At 41.7% G+C, this 13,453-nt stretch overlaps 1 protein-coding gene across 6 annotated transcripts; it reads left to right on the top strand.

Annotated features, from left to right (window-relative positions):
- Window positions 1–9,060: 9,060 nt before the first annotated feature.
- On the top strand, window positions 9,061–12,269 carry LOC120555203 (neoverrucotoxin subunit alpha-like; the record flags this gene model as incomplete). Of its 6 annotated transcripts, XM_039793883.1 has the most annotated exon segments (6): window positions 9,076–9,205; window positions 9,725–9,788; window positions 10,153–10,298; window positions 10,508–10,588; window positions 11,550–11,791; window positions 12,153–12,269. In XM_039793883.1, coding segments are annotated over 2 exon segments (212 nt in total), but the record flags the coding sequence as incomplete, so codon positions are not given.
- Between the last annotated feature and the right edge of the window lie 1,184 nt (window positions 12,270–13,453).

The following is a 13,453-nucleotide window of genomic DNA, read 5'->3' as shown; positions in this document are numbered from 1 at the left end:
TTTTTCATTGTCTGCCACAGAGACACACAATAGATACAGACACTACACAGAGACACACAAAGAGACACACAGAGACACAGACACACACACTAATAGAGACACAGAGACAGACGACACCACACACACACATCATCACACACCTCTTGCTCTCCTCCTCCTAGCCTGATGAGGGTGTTTCCAGAGAGTCGCCATGCTCATCTCTGATCCTCCGCTACTAAAACAAAACACTACAACACACACACATACAATGCCACAACAGCACACACACACACACTACAGCATACTACCACACAACATCAATGACCATCTCCATCTTCAGCTGTTACACTACAGCACACAACATCTACCACATGTGATTCTGGTCTTGACCTGACTGACTCCTCTGGTGTTGAGCAGTTGTGTGTATTGTCCTCAGCTGACTCGATGTTGACATCGGTTCTTCTACTCCCACACCCTCATCCCTCTTTCACACCTAGACCTCCACTTTCTACTCTACAGGCACATCAACATGTTCATACTCTTGCACACATTCTCCCCTACTTCCCTCTCGCCTCCTTTCCACCCCCACACTCTTGTCACACCTATAGCCATCCTTCTCACCACGACCAACCCTTTACACCCCGCCCCTTTCCACCTACGCCACCTTTCTTACCCGCCTCCCTCCACCTACCCTCCTTTCCACCCCCCTCTTTCACACCTACGACACAACATCTTTCACAAACCTACACCACTCTTTCCACCTACGCCTCCATGTGTCACACCGCCACACCCTCCTTTCCACCTCCTGCACTCCTTTCCCCACCCCATCCCTTTCACACCTCATACCCTCCTTCCCCTCCCTCTCTTTCCCCACTCTACCTCCCTCTCCCCCGCCCTCTTCCCCCCCTCTTTCCCCCTTCCCCCCCCCCCTCCCTTCCCTCCCCCCCCCTCCACCGCCCCTTCCTCCCCCACCCCCCCTCCCCCCCCCCCCCCCTCTCCCCCCCCCCCCCCTGTTCCACCCGCCCCTTTCCACCACGCCCCCACACACCCTCCTTGCCTCCCACCCTACGCACACACATTTCCACCTTCAGACGCGACATCACCCACCTACGCCAACAACGATGTCACACTTCACAGACACATCAACATGATTCACACCCATCCACAACTGATGACACAACAACATATGTCACACCTATAGTATCACACAACAACATGAATTCCACTCTACAGCATCAACATTTCACACCTACAGCACACACATTTCACACCCATACAACACTCAACATGATGTCACACCTACAGACACAACAACATGATGTCACACCTACAGACACATCATCATGATGTCACACCTACAGACACATCAACATGATGTCACATTCCACAGACACATCAACATGATGTCACACCCACAGACACAACATCATGATGTCACACCTACTACTACACAACATCATGATGTCACACTCCACAGACACCATCAACATGATGTCACACACCATACAGACACATCAACATGATGTCACACCTACAGACACAACATCATGTCACACCCACAAGACACAACATAATGATGTTCACACCTACAGACTACCATCAACATGATTCACACCACACACAACAACATTACACAACAACATGATGTCCACCTACACTCAACATGATTCACACCTACGCACACATCTGATGTCACACCTACCACAACATCTGATGTCACACCTCACACACACATCATATTCACACCTACAGACACATCACATGATGTCACGCCTACAGACACATCAACATTGATGTCACACCTGAGACACAACATCAGCGATGTCACACCTACAGACACAACAACATTGTCACACCTACAAGACACATCAAATGATGTCACCCACAGACACAACAACATGATGACACAAAACAACTGATTCACCACCACAACAACATGATGACACAACAACATGATGTCACACCTACAGACACAACAACATGATGACACATCAACATGATGTCACACCTACAGACACAACAACATGATGACACAACAACATGATGTCACACCTACAGACACAACAACATGATGTCACACCTACAGACACATCAACATGATGACACAACAACATGATGTCACACCTACAGACACAACAACATGATGTCACACCTACAGACACAACAACATGTTCACACCACAGACACATACATATTCACACCTACAGACACAAAAACATGATGTCACACCTACAGACACATAAATGATGTCACACCTACAGACACAACCACATATACACAAAACTGTGTCACACCTACAGACACAACAACATGATGACACATCAACATGATGTCACACCTACAGACACAACAACATGATGACACAACAACATGATGTCACACCTACAGACACAACAACATGTCACACCTACAGACACATCAACATGATGACACAACAACATGATGTCACACCTACAGACACATCAACATGATGTCACACCTACAGACACAACAACATGATGTCACACCTACAGACACATCAACATGATGTCACACCTACAGACACAACAACATGATGTCAAACCTACAGACACAACAACATGATGACACATCAACATGATGTCACACCTACAGACACAACAACATGATGTCACACCTACAGACACATCAACATGATGTCACACCTACAGACACATCAACATGATGTCACACCTACAGACACAACAACATGATGTCACACCTACAGACATCATCATCATGATGTCACACCTACAGACACATCAACATGATGTCACACCTACAGACACATCAACATGATGTCACACCTACAGACACATCATCATGATGTCACACCTACAGACACAACAACATGATGTCACACCTACAGACACATCAACATGATGTCACACCTACAGACACAACAACATGATGTCACACCTACAGACACATCAACATGATGTCACACCTACAGACACATCAACATGATGTCACACCTACAGACACATCAACATGATGTCACACCTACAGACACAACAACATGATGACACAACAACATGATGTCACACCTACAGACACATCAACATGATGTCACACCTACAGACACATCAACATGATGTCACACCTACAGACACATCAACATGATGTCACACCTACAGACACAACAACATGTCACACCTACAGACACATCAACATGATGTCACACCTACAGACACATCAACATGATGTCACACCTACAGACACAATCAACATGATGTCACACCTACAGACACAACAACATGATGTCACACCTACAGACACATCAACATGATGTCACACCTACAGACACAACAACATGATGACACAACAACATGATGTCACACCTACAGACACAACAACATGATGTCACACCTACACACAACAACATGATGTCACACCTACAGACACATCATCATGATGTCACACCTACAGACATATCAACATGATGTCACACCTACAGACACAACAACATGATGTCACACCTACAGACACATCATCATGATGTCACACCTACTCCTAATAGCATGTATATATATTCTATGAATACTACTCCTACTACTGTGTATAATACCGTGTATATATATTGTATGAATACTACTCCTAATACGTGTATAATACCATGTATATATATTTTATGAATACTACTCCTAATACTGTGTATAATAGTGTATATTTTATATGAATACTACTGTGTGTGTCTCACCTTGTTCCGGCTGGATGAGCAGAGCCTGTCTGGCCTCCCCTCTCCCTCCCTCACCTTCCTCTCCCCCTCTGCTCCCCAACCGCACAGAGGGAGAGAGGGAGACAACTGACTGGCACAGCTAGAGAGAGAGAGAGAGAGAGAGAGAGAGAAGAGAAGACAGATAGAGAGAGACAGAGAGAGAGAGAGAACAGAGAGAGAGAGAGCCACAGAGAGAGAGAGCAGAGAGAACAGAGAGAGAGAGAGGAGAGAGAGAGAGAGAGAGAGAGAGAGAGAGAGAGAGAGCGACAGAGAGAGAGAGACAGAGAGAGAGAGAGTGATGTAACATTAGTTTCAGTAAAGTCTCCAAGTCCCGCCCATACACCCGCCCGACCTATCACAAGTCAACCCCAGCTGTCAATCATGTTTTTAGAGCATCAAATAACTAATAAAAACCACCTGATCAGAAAGTGTGTTTATCTGTCTGTCTGTCTGTCTGTGTGTGTGTGTATCTGTGTGTGTGTGTGTGTGTGTGTATGTATCTGTGTGTCTGTGTGTATGTCTGTGTGTATCTGTGTATGTCTGTGTCTGTGTGTGTGTATGTCTGTGTGTGTGTGTGTATATCTGTGTGTGTGTGTGTGTGTGTGTGTGTGTATGTGCTCTGTGTCTATGTGTGTGTGTGTGTGTGTGTGTGTGTGTGTGTGTGTGTGTGTCTGATCTCTTCCTCACCCCGGTCATTCAGAGCTCTGCTCCTGGCCTCCAGCTCCTCTCTCTTCTGCCCGACTCTCAGCCAGCTCCTCCTGTAGACGCACACACCTCCCCCTTAAGCTCCGCCTTCTCCTGCTGCCAGCCAATCAGCAGCCCCGACTGCATGCTTACAGGTCGACCTGGCCTCGTGATCCTGGACGGGGACACAGAGAAGCTTTTGAACAAGGTGTCTGACAACATTATGGGATGGATCCCTACAGAGATAGACCTTTTAGTTAAAGAGTAAGATCCTTTTAGTTTAACATGAAACAGCCCCGAATCACCATCACCAAACTACACCAGACTCCATGTAAATAATCAGGACTTTTAGCGTGTATAGAGCCAAGCATATCTCCACCAGACTCCATGTAAATAATCAGGACTTTTAGCGTGTATAGAGCCAGCATATCTCCACCAGACTCCATGTAAATAATCAGGACTTTTAGCGTGTATAGAGGCAGCATATCTCCACCAGACTCCATGTAAATAATCATGACTTTAGCGTGTATAGAGCCAGCATATCTCCACCAGACTCCATGTAAATAATCATGACTTTTAGCGCAGTATAGAGCCAGCATATCTCCACCCAGACTCCATGTAAATAATCAGGACTTTAGCGTGTATAGAGCCAGCATATTAATACCAGACTCCATGTAAATAATCAGGACTTTTAGCGTGTATAGAGCCAGCATATCTCCACCAGACTCCATGTAAATAATCAGCACTTTTAGCGGTATAGAGGCAGCATATCTCCACCAGACTCCATGTAAATAATCAGGACTTTTAGCGTGTATAGAGCCAGCATATGTCCACCAGACTCCATGTAAATAATCAGGACTTTTAGCGTGTATAGAGCCAGCACATCTCCACCAGACTCCATGTAAATAATCAGGACTTTTAGCTGTATAGAGCCAGCATATCTCCACCAGACTCCATGTAAATAATCAGGACTTTTAGCGTGTATAGAGCCAGCATATCTCCACCAGACTCCATGTAAATAATCATGACTTTTAGCGTGTATAGAGCCAGCATATCTCCACCAGACTCCATGTAAATAATCAGGACTTTTAGCTGTATAGAGCCAGCATATTCAAACCAGACTCCATGTAAATAATCAGGACTTTTAGCGTGTATAGAGGCAGCATATCTCCACCAGACTCCATGTAAATAATCAGCACTTTTAGCGTGTATAGAGGCAGCATATCTCCACCAGACTCCATGTAAATAATCAGGACTTTTAGCGTGTATAGAGCCAGCATATCTCCACCAGACTCCATGTAAATAATCAGGACTTTTGGGCGTATAGAGCCAGCATATTACCACCAGACTCCATGTAAATAATCAGGACTTTAGCGTGTATAGAGCCAGCATATCTCCACCAGACTCCATGTAAATAATCAGGACTTTAACGTGTATAGAGGCAGCATATCTCCACCAGACTCCATGTAAATAATCAGGACTTTTAGCGTGTATAGAGCCAGCATATCTCCACCAGACTCCTGTAAATAATCAGGACTTTTAGCGTGTATAGAGGCAGCATATCTCCACCAGACTCCATGTAAATAATCAGGACTTTTAGCGTGTATAGAGCCAGCATATCTCCACCAGACTCCATGTAAATAATCAGGACTTTTAGCGTTATAGAGCCAGCATATTACCACCAGACTCCATGTAAATAATCAGGACTTTTAGCGTGTATAGAGCCAGCATATCTCCACCAGACTCCATGTAAATAATCAGGACTTTTAGCGGTGTATAGAGGCAGCATATCTCCACCAGACTCCATGTAAATAATCAGGACTTTTAGCTTGTATAGAGGCAGCATATCTCCACCAGACTCCATGTAAATAATCAAGACTTTTAGCGGCATAGAGGCAGCATATCTCCACCAGACTCCATGTAAATAATCAGGACTTTTAGCGGTATAGAGTCAGCATATCTCCACCAGACTCCATGTAAATAATCAGGACTTTTAGCGTGTATAGAGCCAGCATATCTCCACATGTAAATGGATGAATTAAGGGTTTATTTCAACCAAACCAGAGTGGTGATTGTTGGAACAGTGGAAAAATGAACCAAGACGGCTTTTGGTAGTTTTATTTAGTTTCTGTTTTACGATGATAAAAGTTGTGATTATTTACATGGAGTCTGGTAGATAACTGGCATTTTTGTTATTCTTTTTTCTTTCTTTATTAACTTTTCTTTGTGTGTATGTGTGTGTGTGTGTGTGTGTATGTGTATGTGTATGTGTATGTGTATGTGTGTGTGTGTGTGTCAACAGCCCGGGAATCACCATCACTAAACTCCACCAGACTCCATGTAAATAATCACTACATTTTATCGTGAAACACACTTCATTCAAGGTGAACAGAAACTAAATAAAACTATCAAAAGCCGTCTTGGTTCATCCTTCCACTGTTCCAACAATCATCACTCTGGTTTGGTTGAAATAAACCCTTAATTCACCCATTTACATGTGGAGATATGCTGGCTCTATACACGCTAAAAGTCCTGATTATTTACATGGAGTTCTGGTGAGATATGCTGGCTCTATACACGCTAAAAGTCCTGATTATTTACATGGAGTCTGGTGGAGATATGCTGGCTCTATACACGCTAAAAGTCCTTGATTATTTACATGGAGTCTGGTGGAAATATGCTGGCTCTATACACACTAAAAGTCCTGATTATTTACATGGAGTCTGGTGGAGATATGCTGGCTCTATACACGCTAAAAGTCCTGATTATTTACATGGAGTCTGGTGGAGATATACTGGCTCTATACACGCTAAAAGTCCTGATTATTTACATGGAGTCTGGTGGAGATATGCTGGCTCTATACACGCTAAAAGTCCTGATTATTTACATGGAGTCTGGTGGAGATATGCTGGCTCTATACACGCTAAAAGTCCTGATTATTTACATGGAGTCTGGTGGGTTGGCGTTTAATCAGCTTGTGTTGAGTGATAATCTGTTAAACTGCAGAGACAGCAGAAGAAGATATAAACCGGTTAAAACAACAACAGACCGTCATCAAACTGGGTCAAACCCGGTATTAACGGCTGAACCAACGGCTGTCTAACTACCCGCCCGCGAGACGTAACGGACCGGGTATGAAACTAACAGTTTTTACTGGAACTCCAGACTGCAGCTAGCCTGTTAGCATGCTAACGACAGGAAAACAAACAGTGAATAAAGTTAATTTAAAGTTCGTAACGTTACCTGCTCAAGCTGAAGCTGCTGCGCGCGCTTCACTCGCAAACTGCCAGAAACATTCAAACATTTTAAAAACTACAAATCGGCTTTAGTCATTCAATGAAACCTGTTGATGTTGTTGTTGTTGTTAGCATATTCAAACCGGGAAACATAACCTCTCACCCAGTGACGCAGCGGTGACGTAACAGGAAACGAAGTCAAACAAGGAATACAAACAGCGCCCCCTGCCGACAGGAATAAAATAATATAAATTTAAAAATAACATGGAAAAAATAAATACTTTTTAAATATACATTTTTATAAAAAAAAAAAAAATTTAAAATAAGAATAATAGAGTATTAATGTAGATTTAAAAATTAAAAATTAATGAAAGAAAAAAATATCTATCGACTGTTTTGCGCACCAAATACAAATAATGATATTATTATTATTATTAAAAACAAATTTAAAATATATATTTGATTGATTTAAAAATGTTTACCCATCTAATCTTGTTTCACATTAAATAACATTCTCTGTGTGTGTGTGTGTGTGTGTGTGTTTTAGTTATAAACTTTATCGAAGAGGAGAGTTAAGTTTATTCTTAAATGTGGTGACCGTGTCTGCCCCCCAAACCCAGACTGGGAGCTGGTTCCACAGGAGAGGAGCCTGGTAGCTGAATGCTCTGGCTCCCATTCTGCTTTTAGAGACTCTAGGAACCACAAGTAACTCTGCATTCTGGGAGAGCAGTGCTTTAGTGGGACAATAAGGTATTAGGAGCTCTTCTAGATATGATGGTGCTTGACCATTTAGAGCTTTGTAGGTCAGGAGGAGGATTTTTAAATTCAATCCTGGATTTTACAGGAAGCCAATGCAGAGAAGCTAATACAGGAGAAATATGATCTCTTTTCTAGTCACACAGAGGGAAGAAACCTAGAGGGTAAGCCTCTCTCCACAACGCCTACCTCCTATGGCGCCATTTTGATGCTACCTAGCTCTCCCCTCCCGTTAGCATCCCATTGACTGCCATTCATTCTGACGTCACTTTGACAGAGAATAACTTTACATCTGAATCCTTTAAAGACTCTATTTGTCCGTTGTTTATTTCTAAAGAAACACGACAATGTATAAAAGGCTCCATTACCTTGTAGCTCACGTTATGGCTCCGTAGCAGACGCTTTTATAAAAATAGGCTAACGATTGGGTCATAACCACAAGACTTACTGTCACACAGTAGAGTAATTACCGTATAGTACAGGAGAAGCTCACAGGCAGTTTGGACTTACATTAGCTGTTTAGGTTTAATTACTAATGTTAACTAGCATGTTAGTGATCAGTAATTACTAATGTTAACTAGCATGTTAGTGATCAGTAATTAGCCTGTGCCTATGTTATCTCCTTACATATACCTACGCTCTCCGTCTCTGTAAGATTGGGAATGATTGAGATTTCTCTTGGCACAGCTACCAGAAGACTTCTGAAAACTTTGTTTTGGAAGAAACAAAGCTCTTATTGTGAAAATCTGCTTCCTGACAGGTGGAGCTGTGACACATCAGGAAACAACTCACCTGAGTTGTTCTACGTCGACATTTTGGACTGTTTGAGGAAACTGTAAGTTGCTGTTTGATACTTTAACAACACGTTAGTCTTTGGTCTCTTCAGGGTTAGTTTCTGGCTCTGTAATGTTAAATATAATAAATAAATATATACATTATATAAATATAATGTTTCTATTTCACTTCTTATTTCCTGAGGAAGTTTAGAAGACTCTTGTGTTGAAGATAAATCTCCATGTTGTAACATGAACTACTACAGAGGAGGTTTTAAATACTTTGCCAGGTGTTTCTACGTCTGTCTGTCCCAACCGTGAGGCTGCAGTCAGGCAACTTTACAGCTGTGTAGTTGAGATCTAAATGAAGCTGAGTTTGAAGATGGGGGTCTGAGCCTTTCTCCTGCTGTCAGAAAACACACCGTCGTCTCCACCAGCGTAAAGTCAGACACAACAGGACTCTACTGTTTCCTCTGGGACCTTTCAGAATAAAATGTAGTGACCTAAATGCCTCTGTTACTGTTGTAGTGATGTGTGGAGGAGGAGAAGTGTCTTTAATGTCATTGTTTTTAACGTCTCAGGCAGGGTTTCTCTACCATTGGAGCCGTTTTAGGTACCACCTAACTGAATTAATGTGAAGTCAATGTGATCATCAAAACTAAACTTTTCTCAGATTTTATGATTGTAGTCAGACTTCTTTAGCTTTAAGTTTGATTTTAATCTTTCTGAGTGTTGTTTGTTTATCAGCTGATCAAGCTTTTCTAACATTTAAGACACACATGGTGATAATAATAGTCCAACATTATGCAAAATTGCATATTTTTTTATTGACAAACGTAACCTTTTCTTGAAAGACAAACCATAAACTCCCCACCACTGAATATTTGGAGCTCAGTCTTCTACAAAACCTAGAACAAACACTGACAAGACAGAAAAGTGAGATTGATTCTCAGTCTTGGCTCCATTAGTCCAAATTTCATTTTATTGTGAAAATCTGTTCCTGTTGCAGCACTTCCTGCCTGCTTCCTGACAGGTGGAGCTGGGACTCATTCCAGGAAACAGCTCACCTGTGTCAGAGATTTCTCTCCAGGTGGAGAGCGACCCTCTTCTTCATCAACTCTTCTTCATCAACTGTTTGGACTGTTTGAGGAAACTGTAAGTTGCTGTTTGATACTTTAACAACACGTTAGTCTTTGGTCTCTTCAGGGTTAGTTTCTGGCTCTGTAATGTTAAATATAAAGTTTCTACTTCACTTCTTATTTCCTGAGAAAGTTTGGATGACTCTTGTGTTGAAGATAAATCTCCATGTTGGTGATTTACTGGAATCAAACAGCTGATCTTTATTTCCTTTCTCCTGCTGTCAGAAAACAAACGGTCGTCTCCATCAGAGTAAAGTGAGACACAACACAACTCTACTGTTTCTGATAAAAGGTTCAAGGTTCAAGGTTCGGCTTTATTGTCATTATACAACAGAATTGTCCAATGAAATGGAATCGTCATTTACAGCTGGCTCTGATGAATTTAAGTTACCAACCGGGCTGCCTCTGTGGACTTTGGGCTAAAATATATGAAAGAAAAGTCAAAATATCGGAAAGAAAGTCAAACATTATTCCAAAAAGGCGACAAAAACCTTAAAAAAGGAACAAAAACTTGTAAAAAGCCCCCCTCCATAAGTCCTGCCTATGTGTACATAGTTTTCTCTCCACGTTAGTTATCTGGGCATTAGGGCTCAACCATGTGGGGGAAACAATCTAATTGTGATTTTTCTGCCAAGTTAGTCTTTGGTCTCTTCAGGGTTAGTTTCTGGCTCTGTAATGTTAAATATAATGTTTCTACTTCACTTCTTATTTCCTGAGAAAGTGTGAAGGACTCTTGTGTTGAAGATCAGAAATCTGTCTGCAGCAGTTAGTGTCGGTCGTTCTATTCACTGACAGGACTGATGTGGAGACAGCATGACTCAGCTCTTTTATTCTCTAACTAAACCAACTAATATGGAACTGCGTCACTATGAGCTGGCACTCCTCCAACAGGAACTAGTGGCACTTCTTTATGATGCAACTCTGTGTTCAAATTCAATAACATGTTATTTGTAGTGTCCAATCCTACAAATAGATTAGGTGTAGACCAAACTCTCAGCAATCATTTGGTGTCGAGATAAAAACTTCTGACGTCTAAATTCCTGCATTCAGATATTTAATTTCATTTTCGTTATTTATACAGGAAAAATTTAAAAGTAACAATAAGCTACAATATAAATGGGCGTTTATTATATAGTATATATTGTATATTAGTATGCACAAATTTAATTTATAAAATTTTTCTTTATTTTCTGCTCGAAAACTTCTAGTTTCTCCAGCAGCTTTTGATCCTGGAGATTAAAAACTGGTCTTCCTCTCTTTCTAACAGGACCCATCAGAGACCAGACCCTGCTGAACCTAAAGCTGAACCTGAACCCGAACCCGAACCTGAACCTGAACCCAGCTGTGTGTCCATGGAGCCACCGCTACTTTAAAAAAGAAGGCGACCTTAACTTGAGTGGTGAATAGAATAGAAATGGAGGAGAGAGGATTGATGGAGAGACTTGAATGGCAGAAGGAGAGAATTGCAATGGAAAGGGAAATTGAAATGTTAAGAAGAAGAAGATTGAGGTGAGTTGTGAACATCCAGCAAACTGGAACGAGTCTCATTGGATGTAACTACGTCCTGTCTGGGTTGTTTTGGGTCATGTCAATCTTATGCACACTCCTTCAAATAAAGAAATGAAATGAGAATATTTTTGCTAAATAATTTCCTGTCTTTTTCAAAATATCTCTGTTTAGACAACATTTTTTTAAATGTTTTTATTCTGATTTCAAAAGATATTTGTATTGAGTTTTGGACAGAAAGTAAAGCGTTATTGGCATATTATTGTTAATTATTAGTCCTACATACATATTCATATTACTATTATATTTTTTGCAGGAAGTCTTTAACTGAACATGTGACCCTCAATAAATGTTTTTCTATCAGGACGCAGCAGAGACCAGAGTCTCCTGAACCTGAACCCAGCTGTGTGTCCTTCAAGAGTGACTGGTCAAATGATCACTTTATTAACTTTAAAGGAGAGCAACCCTCTGCTGAAAAGAGGTAAGCTATTAATATTATAATATTGCTGGTCCAATATTATCTGTTGTTTTAGCCAAATTAAAAAGCTGAACTCAGAGGTGTCAAACCATAGTACAGTGCCTTGCGAAAGTATTCGGCCCCCTTGAACTTTTCGACCTTTTGCCACATTTCAGGCTTCAAACATAAAGATATAAAACTGTAATTTTTTGTGAAGAATCAACAACAAGTGGGACACAATCATGAAGTGGAACGGAATTTATTGGATATTTCAAACCTTTTAAACAAATAAAAAACTGAAATATTGGGCGTGCAAAATTATTCAGCCCCCTTAAGTTAATACTTTGTAGCGCCACCTTTTGCTGCGATTACAGCTGTAAGTCGGCTTGGGGTATGTCTCTATCAGTTTTGCACATCGAGAGCGCCACATTTTTGCCCATTCCTCCTTGCAAAACAGCTCGAGCTCAGTGAGGTTGGATGGAGAGCATTTGTGAACAGCAGTTTTCAGTTCTTTCCACAGATTCTCGATTGGATTCAGGTCTGGACTTTGACTTGGCCATTCTAACACCTGGATATGTTTATTTGTGAACCATTCCATTGTAGATTTTGCTTTATGTTTTGGATCATTGTCTTGTTGGAAGACAAATCTCCGTCCCAGTCTCAGGTCTTTTGCAGACTCCATCAGGTTTTCTTCCAGAATGGTCCTGTATTTGGCTCCATCCATCTTCCCATCAATTTTAACCATCTTCCCTGTCCCTGCTGAAGAAAAGCAGGCCCAAACCATGATGCTGCCACCACCATGTTTGACAGTGGGGATGGTGTGTTCAGGGTGATGAGCTGTGTTGCTTTCACGCCAAACATAACGTTTTGCATTGTTGCCAAAAAGTTTGATTTTGGTTTCATCTGACCACAGCACCTTCTTCCACATGTTTGGTCTCCCAGGTGGCTTTTGGCAAACTTTAAACGACACTTTTTATGGATATCTTTAAGAAATGGCTTTCTTCTTGCCACTCTTCCATAAAGGCCAGATTTGTGCAGTATACGACTGATTGTTGTCCTATGGACAGAGTCTCCCACCTTAGCTGTAGATCTCTGCAGTTCATCCAGAGTGATCATGGGCCTCTTGGCTGCATCTCTGATCAGTCTTCTCATTGTATGAGCTGAAAGTTTAGAGGGACGGGGGTCTTCGTAGATTTGTAGTGGTCTGA

This window comes from Perca fluviatilis, unplaced genomic scaffold (assembly GCF_010015445.1).
Source record: "Perca fluviatilis unplaced genomic scaffold, GENO_Pfluv_1.0 PFLUV_unplaced_scaf_261, whole genome shotgun sequence".
Taxonomy (NCBI): Eukaryota; Metazoa; Chordata; class Actinopteri; order Perciformes; family Percidae; genus Perca; species Perca fluviatilis.
Note: the sequence above shows the minus strand (reverse complement) of the source record. Positions and strands in the feature narration are given on the sequence as shown.